The 22752-nt window shown below is 58.0% G+C and overlaps 1 protein-coding gene across 3 annotated transcripts in view; it reads left to right on the top strand.

Moving 5' to 3' along the window:
- CCDC13 (coiled-coil domain containing 13) overlaps positions 1-18772 on the top strand; it is a 39292-nt gene extending 20520 nt beyond the window's left edge. The window contains exons 8-16 of one of the 3 annotated variants that reach the window (XM_037030581.1): positions 169-330; positions 1129-1305; positions 2556-2762; positions 4643-4782; positions 5225-5308; positions 7380-7502; positions 14427-14581; positions 16642-16756; positions 17310-18772. In XM_037030581.1, coding sequence (XP_036886476.1) covers positions 169-330; positions 1129-1305; positions 2556-2762; positions 4643-4782; positions 5225-5308; positions 7380-7502; positions 14427-14581; positions 16642-16756; positions 17310-17469 — 1323 coding nt within the window. In that variant the 3' untranslated portion in view covers positions 17470-18772. The remainder of the gene's footprint in view (positions 1-168; positions 331-1128; positions 1306-2555; positions 2763-4642; positions 4783-5224; positions 5309-7379; positions 7503-14426; positions 14582-16641; positions 16757-17309) is intronic. The other 2 variants (XM_037030582.1, XM_037030583.1) reach the window with 2 other exon arrangements.
- Positions 18773-22752: the final 3980 nt, after the last annotated feature.

Below are 22752 nucleotides of genomic sequence, written 5' to 3'. Positions count from 1 at the left end.
TTTGCTCAGGGTGCCACCTGAGATTCCTCCCCTCCCCAGGCCCTCTCACGTGGGGCTTCTATGTCCATCTGTCCGGTGGGGTGTCCCGGCACACCCCAGCGCGGCCCCTCCAAACAGTCGAGTCTGACCGCAGACCGCCGGTGGAACAGCGAGTCTCACTGCCCTCAGGTTCGAGAGCTTGAGAAACAGTTGGGACAGAGCCAGAGCCAGTCTGTGGGAACAGCCAGTGACGAGCTGTCTGTCTGTCCAGACCCAAGGAAGCTGACGGCACAGGACAGAAACCTTCTGAGGATCCGCATCTTGGAGAGGGAGAAACAGGAAGGCTTGGAGGTAATGCATGCGTGCCTGGGGGGGGGGGGACATCAGTCAACTGGGCATGCAGGACCCAGAGATCATGACCGCCCTGGCGAGGACTTGGAGATGCCCCAGAGAACAGGAGACACCCAGGGAGTTGGGTCACCTCTGTCTGTGTTCCTCACTTCCCGTCGATCCAGCTTGAGCCTGACGGGCTCATGAACTTTGGGTGGCCCCATCTTGGCTGGTTTGGAGATGCTGGACCTGGAACTTTCACTGTGAAAGGAGAGGGAAAGCGTCCCGATCCCAGGCATGCGCTAGGGTTAGACGGCCTTGAAGGAGGAGCGCTCCAGGCTGATGAAAGAGCTGTCGGGCTGGGATGAGCTCCAGGGCCTGCGTCTCCCTGACTGAACGGACTGTCAGAGCCAAACTCCCCCAGGCTGATCCAGGAAGGGGATGTACCTGCCCTTGCAGCCTAAAGGTCGAGGGGTGGCCTTGCTGCAGGCACAGATGGATCCAAGCAGGGGTGGAGGGGTGGGGACCGCCCCTGGAGGACAAGCCAGCAGGTGGCCAGTAGGTTCCCTCTCACGTCTGACTCCGGCAGAGCAGGGCAGCCACCTGCTCACTTGAGACGAGGGGAGGAGTGTTGTCACCCATTGGTGACACCTGCCATGTGCTCAGGCAAGACCTGGGGCCCCAGCTCTATCGACTTGCTCAGTGGCCCTGGACAGGTCCCCTCTCCATGCTGGGCCTCCCTGTGAGTGGGAGCGAGGGCCCAGCTATGCTCGAGGGCCCACTCAGCCCCGCTGCCCAGGGCCTACTTTCTGTCTCCAGAAGCTTGCTGGTGAGCGGGACGTCCTGCAGAGAGAGCTGGAGGAGCTGAGAAGGAAGTCCGAGGGCCTGAGGGCCCGGAACAAGGTGCTGGCCAGCGAAGTGAAGACCCTCCGGAGTCAAATGGGGACCCTCATGGAGAAGGGCCGGCACGATGACGAACTCATCGACGCCCTCATGGTGCGACCCAGTGTGCGGGTGGGGAACTGGGCCCGGCCACAGGGAGCCCCCACTTGCCCCCAAATGCCACCTGCATAACCCGAAGCCCACTGCCTCCAGATGGACCCCAGCCCCAAAGCCCCGCCCCAGGGACAGAGCGGCTTGGTGGCTGCCCACGGGTGCATAGAGGGCGTGCGGTGTGAGGCCCATGTCAGGCTCAAGCCACTGGGTCTGTGGACCCCAAAGGAGAAAGAAATGGTGAGGGGGACAACCAGGATTGCACCCCAGGTTACTCTTCATCAAGGAATGGAAGGGCCAACGGAGGGGCCCCTGCGAGTCCTTGTCACTGTGGTGATGCAGGGCCCCTCCCCTTCTGGGCCCCTGGGAACCAGTTTACAATGGCCGGTGGCCAACAGAACCCCTGGGGTCATGCATTACAATCCCCTTTCACAGATGGGGAAAGTAGCTGGTTAGAAAAGCCTTCTGAGACCACATGGCTGGGTTCAAACCAGGCTTATCCGGCCGTAAAACCTCCTCTGAGGAGCGGCGCCGCCTGGGCCTGGCCTGAGCCTGGCAGGCCCGTTCTTTCCAGGGCCTGTGGCACCCCAGGGTCTCGCCCCTGAGCTCCAAGTTGTGCTCGGGGTGGCCTCGCCTGGTTGACCAGGGTACGCAGGGGAAGTAATGCTGGCTTAAGCGCCCCCATAGTCTGTGATCACTTTCCCGGCGTGGTGGTGGGCAGGGCACAGGACAGCAGAAAGCTGGGCCTGCCTCTGTTGATACTTCACTGTGTGCCCCTAGGCCAGTTGCATCCCCTCTCTGAGCCTCAGCTCCCAGTTTTAAAATAAGGTCCTGGTGTGCCACCATTCTTTGTCACTGAAGGTGGCATGATGAGAGCTGGTCTAGGTCTCCCAGTAGAGTGGGGTAGGGCTTCTTTTCACCCAAATATCGGCCCCACTGCTGAGGGACCACCATCTGAGCTGCTTTTTGTCATCTCGAGAGCCCCTTGGATGTCCTTCCTGGCCCCGATCTCAGGGGAAAGAAAGTTGAGGGCAGGAAAAGGGCATGGCTGCCACCTGCCTGGTGAACCCCCCAGCATACAGGCAAGAAGGAGTTCCTCCTGCTTTTCAGGGGAACACCAGCACCCCACTGTCAGGTTCCTGCAGGCATGGGGAATGGTGGGGTGCCGGTGGCAGTGGGGGCGGTCTTCCCCTGTTCCTCCTTACCCGGGGGCCCTGGCTGACCTCCCTGCCCTCCTGCTTGCCCCACCCCAGGACCAGCTGAAGCAGCTCCAGGAGATCCTGGGAAGCCTGAGTCTGCAGGAAGAGAAGACACGAGCCTCCCAGCACCGCCTGGGCCAGCAGCTCAACAACGAGGCTCAGCAGAGCAGCAGCCTCGTGGCCCAGCTGCGCGCCATGGTGGCTGAGCGGGAGGCCAAGGTGCGGCAGCTGGAGCTGGAGATTGGGCAGCTCAGCGTGCAGGTGAGCAGGGTGCTGGCTCGGCCCAGCATCCAGAGACATCTCAGCCACTCCCACGTCTTCCCACCTGCCTTTATTCAGGTTGTACCACGTCCTACTTGGTCCCACCTTGGCTCCCTGCTTCCGTTGGGCTCCCCAGCCTATTCTGCACACACCTTTCCTCTCTAAGGTGCAAACCCGACCATCTCCCTGCTCTGCATAAAATCGGCCGGTGACTCCCCATTACCCTTGTCCTCACACAGTCCTTAAGGGCCTGGGCTCCTTCCAGCTCACCCCTCGCTCCCCAGCTGTGGCCCTCATCCTCCTGATCCAGTATGGTGGCTGAAGTGCCAGCCTTCACACTCACATCCCAGGCAGCAGCAGGAAGTCATGCTTCCTCATCCAGTGTGCAGGGCACCACGTGACCAGCTCTTGCTGCCACCCCTCCTTGTCTTCCCTCCACCCCTCCCTCTCCGCCATACTCTGGCCACGGGGATGTCATTCAGCTCCTCACTCATCCTTGCTGTCTCCCCACCCCAGCCTCTGTGCACACCGTCCCCCCACCCACTGTTTGGCCAGCTGCCCTTGGGTCTCACTTGTCTAGTCTGAGCGCCTCTGGGAAGCCCCAGGGCGCCCCGCTCTGTCATGCACCCCTCCAGGGCACTCTGTGGACTCCCTGTGCATCCCTGAGCTGAGCTTCTGTCACACTGTGCCATCGCTTCCCAGTTGTCTCCCCCAAGTCCCCCTGGAGGGGACACAGACCATGGCAGCGTCACCGCATAGACTCGAGGACACGCATGCGAAGTGCATGGACTCCTGAAGACATTGTGCCTCTGCCTTGGCTTTGATGGCGCAGCCCAGGCTGCGGGGCTCAGGCACCTTGGTGCGGGGTGGGGGAGGGCGTTTGGTTTCCCAGTGACAGAGGTGCCTCACAGCCAGGTTGACTGGTACACACATGAGTGTGTCTCAGAGCGTCCCAGCTGCCCACCCCCACCCACCCCCAGGGCTCCGTGGTCCAGTCGGAGGATGGGCGCACCCAGGAAGCCCTCGGGCCCAGGTTGGTGCTGGCTGCAGTTGGCCGAGGCAGAGAATACCAAAGCCCCCGAGGCTGAGGGGGAGCCAGGGGCATGAGCAAGGCCTGGGGACAGAGCAGGTATGGCAGTGAGTGGGGCATCTCCTCACTCACGAGCCTCATCGGAGAGGGGCGTGAAGTCTGAAGGGGCACCCAGGACATTCTAGCACCTTCACCTCACCACATCCCGGCTCCAGGCGCACAAAAGAGGACCGATCCTCCCCTCAAAGGTCACCAGCCTGCTGGGGGCCAAGCACGACCCACCAGACAAGTCGCCACGAGCTTGCTCGGAATGGGTGGGGCGGGGACACAGCAGGTGTTGGGGCTCATACCAACTGTCCCCCCCCTGCTGCCCGCCTGCTGGGGTCCTCCGGTGGTCCTGCTTCAGCCAGGCCGGGAGGCCCAGCCCCCACCCAAGGCTGCCTGCCCTGCTGAGGCCCTGCCGGCCTCTCTGGCTCCGGGTGCCTGGAACATCCAAGTGTCTCCAGCTGACAAAGGCAGCTGGCCTCAGTGACACCTGGCAGTGTGGGTGGTGCTGCCAGGAGAGACGTCCCACTCAGGATGTCAGTCCCTGATCTGCCCGAAGGCCACGCACTTCCCCTTGAGACCCGACTGTCCTCACACCGGGTAGCTCCCTTTCTGAAGGGAGGCATTGTTAGATGTGATTATCATGCAAGGAGGCCCTTTACCAAACAGGACTCGCCTTTCACTCCCGAAAAGAGGCAGCTTTCATGTCCCCTGAAAGCCCCAAAATCAAGCCAAGGCCCCCTCCGGGCTTATCCAGGCCTCTGAGCCAAACCCTGAGAATCGACCCCATGTCTGTTCCCTGCAGTATCAGCAGAATAAAGGAGGGGGCGAGGGGTCCAGTGGGCCCAAGGTCAACCCCACGTACACCACGTTCCTGGAGGACCCGGGCCAGGCCAAGCCCTCCGCCTCAGCAGGCGATGGTGTCGGCAGGGTTGGGTCGTCCCGGTGAGTAGCAAATGGGCCACAGGGGTTGGGAGGTGAAGTGAAGGTTAACTATTCAGAAGACAGGATGTTTCCTGCTGCCTCTGCCAGGAAGCCACGGCTGCACTTTTAACGTGGCCGTGGCCTTGTCCTTCCAATCCATGGGCCTCTCCTCTTCCATTAGCCCCGCACCCGCGTAAAGGAGCCGTTCTGCCCAGACGGTGCCACTGCAAAAGCATCTGGTTGCAGCTCCCTGTGAAATCCTCTCGCAAGTCACTGGCTTCTAGGGCTCACAATACAGGCCTGGGCTGGAGGTCTGATGCCCGCTGGTTTTCTCGTTTTGATCAAAAGTTCAAACCCACAGGGCTGCTGTGGGGGCCAGCGCTGGCCAGCTCCTCAGGCCCCGCCTGGCTCCCTGCTGGCCCTGCGCCTTGCCCAGCTGACAAGCCCCTTCGCCTTCACACAGCTCTGTGACCAGCCTGGGCCACACACTCGTGGAATCTTCTCTCACGTGGCCTTCCCTGCCCAGTCCTCATGGGGCCTCACCCAGGTAAGCACCCCGGTTCCCCGGGCCCTCTCAGTCCTTCCCATCCTTGGTAGCTCAGCCAGGATGGCCATCCCATTCGGAGGGAAACTGAGGCCACACCAAGGCCAGCAACTCTTCCAAGGTTACCTAAGGGCATGGAGGGCCAGGGAGGGCCAGTGCCTAGTACAAGCTGATAGGCTTCAGAACTAGCCTCAGGCTCTGCCTCACAGTCTGGTGTTCCTGCTACCACGGAGTCAGCAGGGTCTTCCAGGGCCTGGAACCCAGCACCTCCCCTTCTCTTCTCTTGCCCACTGAGAACCAGTCTCTCGGGGAGAACTGCGCGTCACATGCGCTCCTACTGTATGGCCCTGATATCCCCCAGTTCTCTGGCCCCATCTTTGCGATGGAATCGAGACTCAGAGCTAAAATGGGCCCTTTGTTCCCCATGCCAGCGCATAGATAAAGGGGATCTTTGTCCTGCCCCTGAGCCCTGTCCTGAGCCCTGTGCACCCCACCGTCAGTGGAAGCCAGCCCCTGCCCTCGGCCTCACCCCACCCGTGCTGGCAGCCAGGCCCGCTCAGGTTCCAGGTCAGAGCCCCTGCGTGGAACCAGCTCCTCCTTTGCTTGCTGTGTGGCTCGGTGCAAATGAGTACCTGAGGCAGCTCTGGCCTGGCATGTGGCAGACGGGGACCAGGGGCCGAGGCCAGCCCTGCAACTGCCCCTCGCATCAGCAGGCACCTGGGGACAAGAGGGCCAACTCTGAGCCCCCGGGCTCGTGCCACAGACAGAAGGGACAGGTGCTGCCTTGCTGCGGTCTCAGCACAGCAGGAGCAGCATGCAGATGGACCAGGTGGCCCCTCAAGGTCCCTGCCACCCCATGTGGCCAGGACCTTTGCACCCACTGGGATGGAGGAGCCAGTGCACTCCTGGCTGCCCAGCCTGCTGGTCCTCCAGCGGGTTTCTCCCAGGACATTCGGTGAACCTGGCCCCCGTGCAGGCCCTGCCTTCGTGGAGCTTACAGTCCCCACCCATCAGTGACAGCCAGCACACAGGGGCGGGAGTAACCCCAGAGAATGTGTCTGTCAGGGGTGGCGTGGAGACTGGTGGGCTGCCTGGGAGCAGGGTGTGGGGAGGGAATCAGCTCCTTCCTCCGGCTGCCACTCCCCCACACTGTGCACCCAGATCCGCTGGGGTCCGTCAAGCTAGATGTGGGTTCTGAGTCAGCGGCAGGTCTGGGCTGGAGACGGGGATCCCGAGTTTCCGCCAGGTTCCCAGGTGATGCCCCGCCACCGACTTGGAGACCATCTCCGAGCAGCAAGGCCTTTGAGCTCCTTTAGGAGCCAGAACACGTAGGAGCCCAAGCCCTCAGAGCCCAGGTCAACCGGCCCATGGCTGTGTGGAGGGATAGCCGGGCCCAGAGAGGGAAAGGAGCTGCCCAGGACCACAGAGCACGTTAGCCTCTGGACTCGTGTGCCTGTATCCAGTGATGCTGGGACAGCCAAGCCACAGTCACTGGGGTCTCACTGGGAAAGGCAAGGGCAGAGCCGAGGGCAGCTGTGGGGGGTGGGGTGAGGGCAGAGCTCACCTTCTGTCCTGATCCCAGCCCCCAGGTGAGGGGCTGCCCCATGGTAAGAAGGGGGGCGAAATGGGCCAAGTCATGGAGTTGAGTGTCCGGGCTCACAGAACCTGGGCTGGGCTGGGGCCAAGCCGGGGCCTACAGGAGGGTTGGGGCAGGCTGGCACGTGGCAGGGAAGCCAGGCCCCAGGTCACACAGCCACAGGGCACCCAGGTCCCCAGAAGCCAGCCTCCACAGCAGCCAGACTCACTGCAAGCCCCTGCAGGGGTGGGATGGGCAGAGGTGCTGGTGCAGCCCCAGCCCCGGGGGAGGCTGGGATTGGAGCCAGTCACGGGAGGGCTAGAGGCTCTGTCAGCAGGGCCAGCGACCATGGGCCGAGGAAAAGCCAGGGGAGGAGGACTGGGTTGGCTTCCTTCTGGCTGTCCCTGACTGTCCTCAGCTCTGTCCCACCACCACAGGGGTAAGTGTGTCTCTAGGTAGCCCTTCACATGACCTCGTCCCCCCGACCCTGGTTCCCAGGTTCTTGGACTCCCCAGAACAGAAAGGCTGGCAGGCTCAGGTGACGGAGTTCAAGGCTCTCTGGCAGGCCACCGAGGTGGAGCGTGACCGGCTCACCGAGTTTGTCTCAGTCCTGCAGAAACGGTAATGCCTGGGCTCAGGGCACTCTTTCCTGGGCCTACATAGGGCTGGGGTGGCCTCTGGGACCGGGCCCGCCAGGTCCAGGACAGGGGCCACCTTACTGGAGAGAGTGGCTCCCACGGTGTTGGCCCAGGGCGTTCCCAGGCACAGTGCATGTCCCCACCCAAGTGCCCTGCAACCCGGGGGCCCTGTCCTCACACTGTGGCTTGCCCTATGTGCTCCCAATGGGGCTGTGGCAGTCAGGGGGACATGAGGGGGGACTCTCAGGGTAGAGACTTGCTGGAGTGGTCACATCAGTCAAGTTTCCCCCAATACTGGAAGTCCATGGTGAGCGTGACACTTCCTGGGTGCCACTGGGGGCTTGCCTGGTGCCTGACGTGACAAAGAGGGAGAGAGCAGGCGAGAGCTGGGGTGCTGAGGCTCCTCTGGGGAGGGCGAGGGAATCGTGTGGCCCCAGGCTGCTGCCCAGGAGTACGGTCTCCCCCAGGGGCTGTTGACAGGTTTCCATTCAGATAAATCAGTGCTCCTCACTCGAGTGACCCTTTGGCAAGAAAGGCAGGTGCCCAGTCCAACACACGGCCTAACCATGTGACCTGCACCGTGACAGAATAAAGGACACCGCTGAGCTTCTGCCCTCCCAGGCCACCTCGCACATCAGTCACGGCTCCTTGGTGACAGGCCAGAGAAGCCAGCTCTGGTTAAGTGAAGGGAAAGGCAGACATTTGGGAGTCACTGACAGGCTCCAAGGCACAGAGCAGGAGAGAAGCTCACGAAGGTCCAGGAACCGTGGCATCAGGAACCTTGGGTGGTCTCCCCCAGGCCCCTCCAGCGGTGAAGGCCCAGAGGCTTTCAGTTTGAGTGCCCGTGGGTCCTGGGAGAGAAGGTCTAGATGGCTGGGGTTGCTCGTGTGTCCTGCCTTGGACACAGGCCACACACCTTGACTGGAAGTACCTCCAGGAGCTCACTGATGGAGAGGGACAGTTTACTAACGAGAAGAAAGGAATACCTTTTCCAAAGCAGTTCGGGTGCCAGCAAGTGGTTGCCAGACGGCCACCACCTCAGCAGGGACCAGCGATCGGTGTTTACCTGTTGTCTTTTCCATAGTGTGTGGGGAGGACCTGAGTCTCAGGCCTACTCAGGTCCAACAGAGAGGAAACAGCCGTTCTTTGCTAATGATGGAAGGTGATGGACAGTGCAAGCCTGCAGCCCAACAGATGCAGGAAGCACCGTCCGTTCAGGCTTCTTCCCCATTTCCCTGCACCTGGGTTGCGTGGGCTTCAGGAGCCGGGATGACTCAGTTATCCACGTGGAAGAGACCGCCCCCAGCACAGCCGCTGCAGACAGCGGTTTGTTCTTCACTGAACAGGTCTCTGTTCACAAAGCACACACAAGGTCTGTCGGAAGGTACCCAGCCATGCACTGTGAAAGAGAGAGACATTTACTGAAGAAGATACCAGATACAAGAAACACTGTACACAGGACAGTGACGCCTCAGTCCCCTTCAAAGTAGGCACCTTGGAACCTCACACAGTTCTCCCCGGTCACCATCAGCTGCCCTGTCATATTTTCCTGAATCTCATCAACAGTCTGAAATCTCTTTCCTTTCAAAGGTGATGTTAGTTTTGGGAAAAACCAGAAGTCACAGAGCACCAAATCTGGGCTGTAGGGGGGGCTGAGTCACCTGGGTGATTGGGTGTTTCACCAAAAAACTCTGCATGAGACGTGATGCCCGAGCAGGCGCATTGTGGTGATGAAGCTGCCGGTCACCAGTTGCCTGTAGCTGTGGCCTCCTGAGTTATCCAAATAGCTTCTGCAGAGGAATGTTCAACCTTAACACACAACTTGGTGCAGATTCCTTGCTCTTCTCACTCAGTCATTTTGAATGTGATGGCCACACAGTACACATGCTCACTCAGCAGTGTCTACCACCCCACTGACTAGTACAGTGAAGTTGTCATTGTTGACACATGCGCATTCCAGTCCACTCTCCTTGGCTGCCAGGTTGCAGCAATGTCGCACAAACTGGTCTTGTTATTTTAACAATGTCTGGGCTTTTTCCAGATAGATCTCATCTGTAGTTCGCTGTGTTTGCAAATTCCATCTGAGAATTTGTGTCTGAACAGTAAAGGTCAATACATGCTCATTTTTGTAATATTTGGAAATATTTCAGTCATCTCTATGTTTTCTACTTGGCATGATATTCTTTGCTCTTTTGCCTTCATTCTTCTCTCTTAGGATTTTGGGTGGATCAAGTTTTATTTCCTCACCTTGTATATGAGTTTGGATGTTATGAGTTCTATTCTTTTAGTGCTTACCCTTGACTTTAATGTGAAACTCAGAAAGTCTAGTCAGTGGCTTTTTCAGTGGGTTTTTCATTGTCACTTTGAGCAATGGGATAAATTTAGACTATGTTAAGAGGGGCTTGCCCACGTGCATCTTTCATGTTACTATTTTCTTTTTCTTTTAAGATTTTATGTATTTGTCTTTAGAGGAGAAGGGAAGGAGAGAGGGAGAGAAATACCAATGTATGGTTGCCTATCGTGCATCCCCTACTGGGAACTGGCCTGCAACCCAGGCATGTGCCCTGACTGGGAATCGAACTGAGATCCTTTGGCTCACAGGCCCGCGCTCAATCCACTGAGCTACACCAGCCAGAGCTCATGTTACTATTTTCTAATAGTTCTCTTCCACATTCTTTTTTAAACCCTCTGAAATAAACCCTCCATATTTGTCAGGTTAAAAAACAGTCAATATTCACTTACTTTTGCGAACATGCTTGAAAATGTCTTCCCACTCATTGTTGCTTCTTGCATCTCAATCTTTTCTTTTTTTATTCTCCTCAGTTTTCTTTTACTGATGTGCATCATTCATTTAGTTGGGAGAGGCCAGAGGAAGTGTCTTTGTTATGCCTTTCTCGAGACTGAGAATATACTCGGGCATAGAATTCCAGAGAGAGGGGTGTTTTCCTCGGCCTTTGGAGGCCATGACAGTCCGCTGTCTTTAAGCATCTGCTGTTGCTACAAGGAAATGTGTTATCCGCTTGACATGGATGTGTCTGCCCTTTCTCCCTGGCTGCTTCTTCAGAGATTCTCTTTGTCTTTGACATTTTGAAGTCTCCCTATGATGTGTCAGGTATTTTATTTTATTATTTTATTTCATTTCATTTCATTTTTGCTATTTAGGAATTAGTGTGCTTTTCATTCCAAGGACTTCCATCTGTATATTGTCTCTCCCATTGTCCTTATCCTAGTCAATATGTGTTAGATCTTCTTTTCTCCCACTCCTAAACATTCTTAATATTTGGGCTAACTTCAGTGTGGTTTCTTCAGATCTGTCTCTGGCTTACTCATTCCCTTCAGCTGTAATTCATCTGCCATGAAACCCAGTTATTAAACTGTGTTTTCCATTTCTAGCCAGTCTTTTTTGTGTAAAACCTCCTGTTTTCTTACAGCATTTGTTCTTTCATTAAGATTCCTGGCCTTTCTCTTTTCACACTTTTCAGCTCAGTCCCTTTAAAGTCGCTCCATCATCTTCCTGACTTAAGGTGCCAAGTGACACCCACTGACTTAGGGGCGCCTCATGGTGAACTGTCTCCCACGTGGTTGGTATTTCTGTGTTGCTTCCATGAGCTTACCTTCAGTGTGTTTTTTCTCCTGGAAGTTCTTAGGTCACGGAAGTGCTTCCCCAGAATGGTTCCACTTTTGTTGCTGTGGAGAATTGAGGTTTTAGTGGTCACGGGTTGGTCACGGGTTTTAATTGATTGGTTTAGGACTTCCTGAGCACGGGAGTGCTGGTCTAGTTTCCAAATGTTTCTGAATGTTGCGGGAACAACTCGCAAAGTGCTTTAGTGTTTTATATGGTGTTTGCTGTTAGTTTCTTTTACTGTTCTCCCACCACAAATGGAATATAAACTTAAACAAAATGCAAATAATGCGGATCCTGGCGGGCAGAATCCGTGTGTCGTGGCCGAGAGAGACAAATTCACACAGACCACAGAAGTCCTGTGAAGAAAAAGGGACGCCATGGCCACTCTCTAAGTGAGAGAGAGGGCCCTGACCCTTGCCTGGACAAGCTTTTATTGCTTTTCTGGGTACATTACACTGAGGATGATCCTCATTTACTATGCACAGGTTCACTGCAGGTGATTACCTTTTACAGATAACATAGGAAAGAATGTTGTCAATTGCTTCAAAGAGAAGGATGTTACAGATCAAGAGGAAAAGTGATCAAACTGGTTACACCCCATACTTGGGAGGTCTAGCAAAGACTTTAGGAAGTTACAGTAAACCCTCTCTGCCTCAATTCAGGGTGAGGGAGTTTTAGCAAAAGCAAGTCTCATAGCAGTCGAGGTACAATGCAGTCCTGATTCCCCATGGGAAAACCTGTCCGTGGGCATGGCTCCTGTGTGCCGACTTGCTTCCCAGTGGTTTTCCACATGGGTGCTGAACTACATTTCCACGCCACGCAGAACGGCTCCCTATATGCAAGCACTAGTGAAAAAATGTAACAGAAAAATGAGAGCCCCTTTCCCCAGAGATAACTAGTCAGTAACTGCCAAAGATTCCCATTTCAGTACACGGGCTGAACTACATCAGCGTTAGTATCGATTTGTTTATATGTTTTCAATATTATACATTTTTTTAAAGATTTTCTATATTTATCTTTAGAGGGGAAGGGAAGGAGAGAGGGAGAAAAATGTCAGTGTATGGTTGCCTCTGGTGCGTCCCCTGCTGGGAACTGGCCTGCAACCCAGGCATGTGCCCTGACTGGGAATTGAACCGTGATCCTTTGGTTCGCAGGCCCGTGCTCAATCCACTGAGCTACACCAGCCAGGGCTTCAATATTATACATTTTAAAGTTAGTTCAGCTACTATGCGCAGTCTTCTGCTACTTACTTTGCCAGGTGATACATCGCAGGTATTCCCTGTGTCAGGACAGATCCTTTTCACGGTTGCAGAGTGTTGCATTGTGTTAACCCACTACGATTTACTTAGCATTTATTTATGTAAGAGTTTTATACGGATTCTCGAGGTGCTTGCTCTTCACCAGCCCTGTGACTTGTGGTCTGTTTAGTCTGTACACATGGAGCTCCTCCTCCTTCCCTCTCGCTGCTGGTCAGCAGGCTTTTCTGTTGTTCTATGGAAATGGGCTATGTCTGTGCTGGCCAGCGAGGTCCTCATCAGCCAATGGGACTTTTGAGCATTTAGAGGAGGTTAGTGTGACTGAGGATCTGAATTTTTAATTCCTTTCAATGTTCACTAATTTTCATTTAAATAGCTGCACGTGGGCCTCACACGCCAGCCACAGCGCTGAACAGCACAGCTCCCCTCCCCCAACATTCTGTCATGCTACATGGTACAAGTGTGTTACCTCTTACTCTCTCCTCCCTGTTGATGGATTTTTAGATTGTGTGGGTTCTTCGTTTAAGAGCTGTGCACTGTGTTCCTATCACGTTTTGTTTTAGCAGTTGTATACTTTTCAAAATTATCACCATTCAGTGCCTTCTCCACTCTTCCCCAAGGTGCCAAGACCATGTCCCCCCAACACTGTAAATTTCCCAGCGGCCGCGCTGATCTGCACGTGTATGTGACCTTTGCCTGGGCTAAATCTCAGGGACTCTCGGCCTTCTAGCCGAGCCTTTAATATCACCAAATGCCACACTCGACCACAGGGAAGACCATAGCCCCGGTCCTGATGAGATTAAACAAGTCCTTTGTGCGAAATAACCAAACAGCAAGGTCTGCAAGGCACCTGAATTCATGACAGGCATACAGAAGATAACAATAATAAACAGAAAACAATCCTTAGCTCCAAGAGAAGCAACAATGAAGAAAGAAAATGTAGCCGTTCCGTTTCCACTGCAGCCCCCTGTGGGGAACAGTGGCCCCTGTGCCATTTGCGTCCGGCAACCATGCCTGCAAACTCTGTATTACACGGCAAAAGGGACTGTGCAGATGCAATTATCGTTATGGACCTTAACGTAGGAAGATTATCTCAGATTACTGGGTGGGCCCAGTGTGATCACTTGAGCCCTTAAAAGCAGAGAAATTCCCCCCACGGGGCTCTGTCAGAGAGATGCTGCGGAAGCCAGAGGGAGGCACAGCCGAAGGGTCCCTGCCTGGCTGGGACCACAGAGGGGCCAAGTCGCCTCGCAAAGGTGGTAATGACCCAGCCAACAAGTAGCAAGAAACGGGAATCTCTGTCTTTCAACCGGAGCTGAATTCTGCCAATGACCCGGATGAACCTGGAAGTCGATTCTCCCCCAGAACCTCCAGGTGGGAGCCCAGGTCCGCGAGCATCTTGATGTGGCTTGTGTAGCCTGGGGCAGAGACCCCACCAGGCCCAGCTGGATCCTCTGACTTAGAGGACTGTGACCATAAATATGTGTCACTGTAAGCTGTTATGTTTGTGGTCATCTGTAACGGCAGGAACAAAAACAAATATCCCACCTCATGTTAATTCTGCCCCCCCACCCCCCAACGGTAATCTAACCACACTGGGGAGGTGGTTCCGTTGGGTAAGGGGTAAGTACTGAAATAAAACTACACTCTCCTGTTGCACAACACAAGGTCAAAGGTTATATTTAACCCTTCAAAGCAGTGGCACAAGCGTCTGTGGAAACGAGGCAGCACAGTCCCGGAGGCAGCCAGAAAAGTGTTGGAAGAGGTTGCCTCTGGCGAGCAGGAACTGGGAGTGAGGCAGAGAGGGGAGCGGACAGGTATCCTCATTGTGAGCCTTGGGGAGCAGATTTTTAAATGCACGTTCCTGGGGGAACACGTCACTGCGGTAAACATGAAGAAGAGTAGGTGCCACCGCCACCGTGTGAGACATGCGCACCCCGTGAGAACTCGAGCAGGTGGGCTGGGGCGGGGGCTGTGCAGCCCGCCAGGGTGAGTGGCAGCCCCCCGCATGTCCTCCGGTCCCCAGGGTGGAGGAGAGCGACGGCAAGCTTCTGGAGTCGGAGCGGAAGCTGCAGGCGGAGCGGCAGCGCGCCGTGGCGCTGGAGCAGCACGTGGAGAAGATGCGCCTGGAGCCTGGGAGGGTGGCGGGCTCCCAGAGAGCAGCCTCCCGCAGCAAGACAGGTGGGGCAGCCCAGGGGCCCCGGGGCCCCGGGGTGGGGCGGGGAGCCCCGTGCAGGAGGACGTTGGGAGCAGAGGCCTCTGTTGGGGTGGGGCTCGGCCTGCCCCTGCTGCTGTGTGTCCTCCCCCCACCACCCCACCCCACCCCACCACCTCCCAGTCAGACCCAGGAGCCCCAGAGCACCGTGCCCCAGATGTCCCTGGCCCAGCTCACCTATGAGCCCTTAGCATAAGGCGGCAGGGCACTCATTGAATGTCCTCAGCCACCACCCCACCTCATCCCTCAACCCTCTGTCCCAGCTGACTTTGGTCCTGGGGCAAAGCGGGTCACTGGGGAGCCTGGCAGCTGACCGGCAGAGCAATCCCTTGCTGCCTCCCACTGTCGTCACTGTAAGTGGTGCTGAAGGGGCCTCTCCACAGGCCTGGGGACCTGGGCTCCTCTGTCATGTGTGCCACTGTCCTCAACATTCAGCTTGCATCTCGTGGTCTAAAGTGGCTGCTTCAGCTACCCCACCAGCAGCCGGAAGGGGACGACCCGCTCCTTGCCTGTTAAAGCAGGGCCCCTAAGGTTGCCTGTATCACCTCTGCTCTCAGCGCCTTGGCCAGGCCCATGACCACACCCAGCTGCGGAGCAGGGCTTGTTGTCCTAAACGAAAAGGTCTGTTGTTCTGACACAGTGGTTCTCAAAGGACAGTTGCCAGACCAGCAGCATTAGCATCTTGTGGGGCTGGGGCAAGCTGGGGTGCGGGATGCCAGGGCCAGAAGCCGTTCTGGGGTGGCTGACCCCCAGTGAGGGGGATCTCCAGTGTAGAAGGGCTGGGCCTGCCTCCCTTTGACATCCCAACCTGCAGCCTTCCAGGCTGTCCAGTGGGGGTGCTGCCCTGTCTCCCAGCACCCCAGGACTTCCCCTCCCTCCCCCAGCCAGGGACACTCGGGCCTTTGTTCCCAGCCCAGATCAGATCACACCATGAGACGCAGAGGGGGCATGGTCCCCTTCTCCCTTCTCTCAGCAGCAGGCCCAGGGCTCAACAGGGTCTTCCAGGGGCCACTGTGAATCCAGGCTGAGGGGGGTCCTGGGTCTTAACCCCGCTGGCCCTCCTGGGACCTCAGGAACATGTCCCAAAGGGTGTGTTGCCTCCAGGCCTTAGGCTCACCCTCTGCTGAGCAGCTAGGCCCCCCAACCTGGGAGGGTCGACCCCTGGCAGGAGAGACCACTTGGATGCTGCCCAGACAGCCCAGGGCCACTGCCTGGGAGAAAGTGTCCACGGGGCCTCTGCCACCCGCTGGCTCATGACATGGGCACAGCAGTGCCCCTCTGCCTGCGGAGCATGGCACAGCCCCCATCTGGAAAATGAAGAGACCTGATTCCGGGGTTCGGTCCCTTGAGGCACTTCCAGCCCAGTGGAGAAGATAGACCAGAAACAGACAAGCCAATAAAAGACGTGACAGGTTAGAGGCAGGAGCTATGGCTCAAAGCAAGGCCTGCAACACCTGGTGACACCCCCTGAATGACACTGCCTTGGGAACTGCCCACCTCAAGGGCCTTTCCAGCACAGAGGGTTTCTGGTGCTGGGATCCTGCCCCAGTTCCCCACCAGCTGGGCTCTGGTTTCTTTTTTGGAGCATTCTGTGGTCCCTGACCCCAGCCACCCTGGGCCATCTGTGGGTGTGGAGCTGTTGGACAGGATGGGGACCGGACAGGGGGTCGCTGTAGTATGAGGACATCAGATGAAGTGACTGCCTAGACTTAGGCTCAACCTACAAGCCAGACCTCAGGCCGAGCTAGTTTCTAGAAATTTGTAAAGTACAAGGACGCACAGAGGAGCGAGAGGAACCCCCTTGGTGCAAAGTTAGGGCTATAGCAGAGGCCAAAGCCAGTGTCCAGGGGAACCCAGAGCAGTATCGGGGGGGTTTCCAGAGGGAGGCAGCCTTGTCCTGCACCTCGAAGGAGGTGTACTGTTTTAACAGGTGGGAAAAGCAGGAAGTAGGCAGGTGGGGGAGGAGAGGGAGAGCGTTAGCACAGGGCCACAGCCTGTCACAGACAGTGATGCCGCTGCCCCACAGGTCTGCCTGGCTCTAACACCAGGCACAACCCGAGTGGGAGTGAGAGAAAAGACCCCTCTTTCAGCCAGCTCTCCAGCATACCCGTGGAATCCCAGATGGAGGAGCTGACCACCAGGTGCTCCCCGTTCTGTTCTCCTGAGGGTGGCGTGGTCTGGGTGGAGGTGCTTTGATGGGCAGAAGGACTGCAACCCTCCCCTTTGACTTCCCTTTGCACAGAAGACCGGCCCTGCTGGGCTGTGGCTGGTAGGCCTGTAATTCAGTGACTGGCCCTCAGGAGGCAGAGAGACTCAGCCATGACCCCGCTAACCCCAAAGGCCTGAGAGAAGTTTTACTGTGCAAAAGTGGGTTGCCAAACCCACTTTGTCACTCCATTAACCTTTCAAGGTCAAATGCAATGATGGGAAAGGAAGGAGGGGAAACCTTTCCAAACGAATACTATCCTTGGGGCAGCCAACATTTTGGGGAGCTACCTGGTACAGGGCCGAGGGCTGTGGGCGGGCAGAGAGGAATGTCGCGTGGTATTCCTCCAAGGAGAGGATGGGACGGGGCAGAGAGGACCTGCACCTGAGGAGCAGTCGTGTGGGCAGTCCCACCCCAGAGTCCTGGGCACACATGCACGCATGCACACCAGTGCGGGCCTCACCGAGCCCTCTCTCCGTGTGGTGCAGGCTGGCCATCCAGGTGGAGGAGAATGAAACACTGAGGAACGCCCTGGGCAGCGCCCTGCAGGGAAAGGAGGAGGACTTCCGGATGTACCACGAGACCCTGGCCCAGGTGAAAGGCATCTTCCTGCAGGCCCTGCGGCAGCAGAAGGCAGACAAGCACTAGGACAGTGGTCCAGTGTCACCCTGGCCAGAGGAGGCAGCCAGCTCAGCCCCTGCTCCTGGAACAGGCTCCCCAAGGTGACAGAGCCAACCTGCAGGACAGGGACGCACAGCAGAAGCCCCTGGGCAGATGAGGCTGCGGCAGGGAGAGGCCCCGAAGCCGGCTCGGCAGCAGCTCCAGTCTGGGACAGCGTGCTGGCTGCGGGCAGATGCCGTCTCTCGGGCAGGGCTCATCGCCCTTGTCCTCAGGCCTGGCTGGCGCCGCCTCAGCCCCACATGACTTCCTCTGCACAGGAGAGCCCTTGTGCTCTGGGCTGGGAACATCCCCCAGGCCACTCGGCCCGCACGCCCCTCCCCTGGGCACGACTGAACCCCCCATGGCTCCGTCTGAGGCCACCCCTGCCCTCTGCTGACCCGGGGCACAGCACTCCCAGCTTCCTTTTGGCCTACTCCTCGGGGCTATGCCTTAGATGCAAACCCTTGAACTTGTAATAATAACGATTATTTTCATAATTGCCATAGCTCCCAGTGAGTGAGCATTGACTGGAAGTCAGCCCATCTAGTTCTCGCGTGACTCAGGGGACTGTCACCATGTTTTACACGTGAGGAAACTGAGGCTCACAGAAAGAAGCAGGGTGGTCCTGCGGAGCAGAGTTGCCAGGGTGGGCGTGCCCACCCCGCTGCTGAGTGGGTCCACCCCGACAGCTGTTCCAAGAGGCCCCTCCACTGGTTTCCAAAGGCAGCAGCGGGCGGCTGCTGGTGGCAGGGGCTGGAGGTGGGGCTGGGCTGGAGCTTTGGGCAGGAGTCCAGGTGAAGGCGTGGTGCCCCTCCCTCACCGCAGCATGGTCAGGAGTGGGGGGCACTGCATCAGGAGAGCCCCCAGTCTGGCCCAGACACTGCAGCCACACCTGTGTGCACACATGCCCTCAGGTGGACTTAGATGTGCAGACAGTTCCAGGCTCCAGAGCACCAGTCACCTGTGTGCACACGTAGACCCACAGACAGGCCGTGGCCCCTCCACATGGGCTGTGTGGGTGTGGACGCCCATTCCCACACATGGAGACCAGGCCCTGTGTCACTTGGCTGTGACTCACACACTCAGGGGCACAGGCTCTGAAAGCACCCTCCCCAGGGGCAGCCCCCTAGTGCTCCTGGGACCCTGTCTGCTCAGGTCCTTCCTCAGCTGTGGACACAGCTGTGGAGGGACTCTGTGCTGACCTCCCAGTCCGGGAGCCCCAACCTAGCATGGGGTGACACAGGCTGTCAGGATGAAGAGGCAATTCTGCTGGGCCCTGAGGGTCCCTGGGGAAGAGAAACTCTTCTCTGATCATCCCACCAAGGGGGACGGTGGGCAGGGCAGGAGTGGGAGGGTCTGTCCCAGGAAGGGCAGCGTGACACCAGCCAAGGGCCACGTGCAGAGCCAGAACACCAGGCGGGGGGCTGGCGTCTTCACCTACCGGTGAAGTGGGGCCCCAGAGGGAGATCTGAGTGTGTGGGGTGTGGGCTCTGACCCCCCATGAGGGAGAAGCAGGCATGGGACCAGCCTCGCTCCCCAGGGACAGATGGAGTGGCGGGGGATGTGGGGAGGCAGGCCTCACACCCCGGCCACTCAAGGGTGGTTTTGCTGCCCTTCCTGGCTCAGGTCTGGGTCTGAGCGAGGAAGGGGCATCTGGTCTGGAGGCCTGAACAGGTGGGGTGTGTGGGGCAAGTCTCTCCCCACTCACCAACTCTGTAGCCTTACCGCTCTGAGCTTCCAAGTCCTCTATAAAATAAGGGCGGTAACAGAGCCCTGCCTCCAGGCTGCTGTGTAAGAATAACTCAAAGACATTCAGTGGGTTATTGGCCTGCTGGTTACTGGTGTACAAGCACATGCATCAGTAGATTGACTTCGTTCCACAGAGATAAAAGCAGAGTTTATGTGAGAGAGAAAGGGGGAGCTTGCAGCCAGGCATGGTGAGTAAATCTAGTTTGCACACTGGGTGGTAAACCGATTCCTCCGCATCTTGCAGAGCTCAGTCCGGGCGTTCAGTCATTGCTTAGGCCACAGGCGGGTGTAAAGACAGCTGTTTCAATCTCCAGGTCCTAAGAGCAGACTTGGGGTATGGCCAGGAAGCTGTGGGCTGGGGTCCCTGTCACGCCTCTGGCACCTGCCATCAGCACCCCAGCCTAGCTACAGCAGGCCTGTGCCATGTCCCATCCACTCTCTCCCCAGGAGTCACGGCGTTAGAAAGTGTCAAGTGCTAGAAGGGCAGCTGGCACACAGTACGTGCTCGATAAACACGAGCCTCTGTTAATTCAAAAAATCCAGCAGGTCCCCTGCACCAGGCACGGGGGTCTGGGTGAGGCGGACTCGGTCCCGGAGCTCCACGAAGGCCCAGGCCTCCACTCCCTGAGCCGGCCAGGTCGAGGGGCCAGTGAGTGCCGGCCTCCCGGCAACCTCTGGGCAACCAGACTTGCTGCTGCTCTCTGGGAGCTCCCGCTGCAGTCAGAGAGCCCGGAGAACCCAGGGCCCTGATGGAGCCCGGGAGCCGGAGGGCACAGGTTGGGGAGAGAAGAGCAAAGCTAGGACACGGCCCCTCAGAGCCTCCACCTGTCCCGCTCCCCAGCTCAGCCCAGTGCTGGGTGCAGAGGGGCACTCTCCAATCTCCTTGAGGTGTGAGAGGGGGAGGAAGGAAAGGAGCAGGATTTTTAAGGGAAGGAGGGGTTGTCAAAGGGGCCAAGGACTGGGACCCTGAAGGATCTGGCCTAGGTGGGCCAGGTGGGGAGTGGGGCAGCCTGGTCTGTCCAGGTTAATGCCACCTGTCCCTGGGGCCCTGAGGATGATGTTCCCTTGCCCTCCAGCAAGCGGGCAGCAGGCCGGACTTGGCCATTCCCAGAGGAGAACACCCGGCCCAGGGCCACTGGGCAGCAGGGGGAGGGGCGAGGACAATCAAAGAAGCCTCACGTGAGGAGTGAGGACGCTCCTTGGCTGCACCCCAGGCTGGGGCCCAGGGACTGGGTGCTCAGGTTCCTGCACTGACAGGTGAGACCTGGCTGAGCCACGGGTGTGGCTTGGCCACTGTCCCCATGGGGGCCTCTGGGGCACCACAGCTGAGCTAGACAAGACTGCAGTGGGGCTCAGGCCGATTCAAGCCCCCCACACATCCCACTGCCCCCAGGTCTCTCCTCTGGGCTCCATACCCGAGCCAGCCTATCCTCTCCGTCCCCTCCCCCAGACAGCCTGCTGCTGGCCCACGGCCTGTCCTCTGCCTGCCCAGCCCCTCTCCACACAGGCTGTCTCAGGCCCTGAGCCTCATAGGTACGCACCTAGAACACACATTACACATGCACATGCCCAACACATGCTGTAGGCAACATACAACACATCACATGCACACAGACCCGCTCGCCAACAAAAACATGTCATGTACACAGCCAACGTACTTCCCCTGCATTTTTACCTGGAGCAGCAGCAACCACCCTCAGGTGACAAGGAGCTCGGCCCACCACGTCCTTCCCAGCGGCTCTTGTGGCTGAGGTGCTGGCGTGGTCTCACCCCGGCCAGCCTCCCGCCCCTCGCTTCGTGGCCTGGCCACAGGGGGCACTCTCCTCCCACCACCCCTCACACAGGGTGCAGCCAGCCTGGGCCACCCAGCCCCTGGTCCAGGGCCCCCCAGCCCTCCACCCCGCCTGCTCTGTGAGGGGGTCACCAGGGAGCATGTGTTGTGTATGAGTCCTTGACTGAGGTTTCTGCCTCTCTCTCGCTTTTTAAAAAGATTCCATTTATTTTTAGAGAAAGGGCGAGGGAGGGAGAAAAAGGGAGAGAAGCATCAACATGAGAAACATTGATCAGTTGCCTCCTGTAAGTGCCCTGACCAGGGACTGAACCCACAATCCAGGCATGTGCCTTGATGGGGAATCGAACCAGAGACCTTTCACTTTGCAGGGCACCGCCCAACCCACTGAGCCACATCTGCCAGGGCTGCCTCTCTGCATGAGCAACTCAGTGAGCCAAGCCCTTGTCCTGAAGGGAGTCATTGAACCCCTCAAGAGCCCAGTGTGCTCAGGGCCAGAAGTTGCCAGTTTATAGGCGAGCTGAGGCTCAGCCAAGTGGTCACACCAGCGAGGTGCAGCTTGGGTTCAAGTGAACTGGCTGGACCTGCGTGCTTCCCTGCGGAGCCAAACCACCCGCCTGCTTCCCTGAACCATCCTCTTGGAGCCTCACAGGACGCCAGCGGGGGCAGCTGGCAGGCCAGCTCCCCACGCAGCCTCTGCTGCGTCAGTTTCCTTCTCTCCCCACTGGGGCTAAAGGCAACGCCTTCCCCACAGGTTGTGGTGAGCCTTGGTCCGTAGACGGCCTCAGAACCCTCAGCACCGAGCCTGGCTACTGGGATTAACTCACTCCTAACAACCGTTGATACTCTCAGGATGCTGCTCAAGTGGCCCCCAACCCAGTCGAGGAATCCCTCCCTAACTCCCACTGCACCCCTCCTGGCCGCAGGCTTCCTCAAGTGCTGAGGACCCCGACCACAGGCCTCCTCCCGCCCCCTGCAGTCCCTGCACAGGCGTTGGCTGCCCCTGCCCACAGTGAGGGCCCTGGCCCCCACCTCACTCCTTCCCCCGAGGAGTCCCAGCTGCTTAGGGACATTGCTATCTGCCTTCACTCTGCCATCAAGAGGATGCCAGCCACCCCAAATACCCACTCAAGCCTGGCCAGGTGGCTCTGCTAGCACCCCTCCACCCAGGCGGTTCCCCGTGGGACAGGGCTGGAGTACAAGGGGGCCCCTGGCCACCTGTCTTGTGCCAGTTTCAATCCCACTAGGCAAGCTAGTCCTCCCCTGGGCATGACTCCTGGCCAGCCAGGGCTCTTGGTCTGATGCAATGGACCAGGGCAGGGCAAGATGGTCTGCCCTGGGCCAGCCCTTGGGAGTTCACTTGTAAAGGTGCAGGCTGGGGTTCCTGGGGCTGAGCATAAAAAAGTGTGTGTGTATGTGTGTGTGTGTGTGTGTGTGTGTGTGTGTGTGTGTGTGTGAGAGAGAGTGTGTGTGTGTGTGGTGCAGGCAGGCATCACAAGCCTGGAGAGACAAGCAGGGACCACCTGGAAGGCTTCCTGGAAGAGGGGAGTCCAGGCTAGCAGTGAGAGGCACAGGCTCTGTGCACCAGGGGAGGCAGGTTGAAGTGAGGCCCAGGTGTCCTTGTCTGAGGCGCTGGCCACCCCCTCCCCTCCCCCCGCCCCCTGCTGAGATCCTCCCCGCTGCTCCCTGGGCCAGCAGCACTGCAGCACTCGGCTCCACTCCACTCCGCTCAG

Source organism: Sturnira hondurensis, unplaced genomic scaffold (genome assembly GCF_014824575.4).
Source record: "Sturnira hondurensis isolate 20B ecotype Veracruz unplaced genomic scaffold, ASM1482457v3 Scaffold0020787, whole genome shotgun sequence".
In the NCBI taxonomy this organism is placed as follows: domain Eukaryota; kingdom Metazoa; phylum Chordata; class Mammalia; order Chiroptera; family Phyllostomidae; genus Sturnira; species Sturnira hondurensis.
Note: the sequence above shows the minus strand (reverse complement) of the source record. Positions and strands in the feature narration are given on the sequence as shown.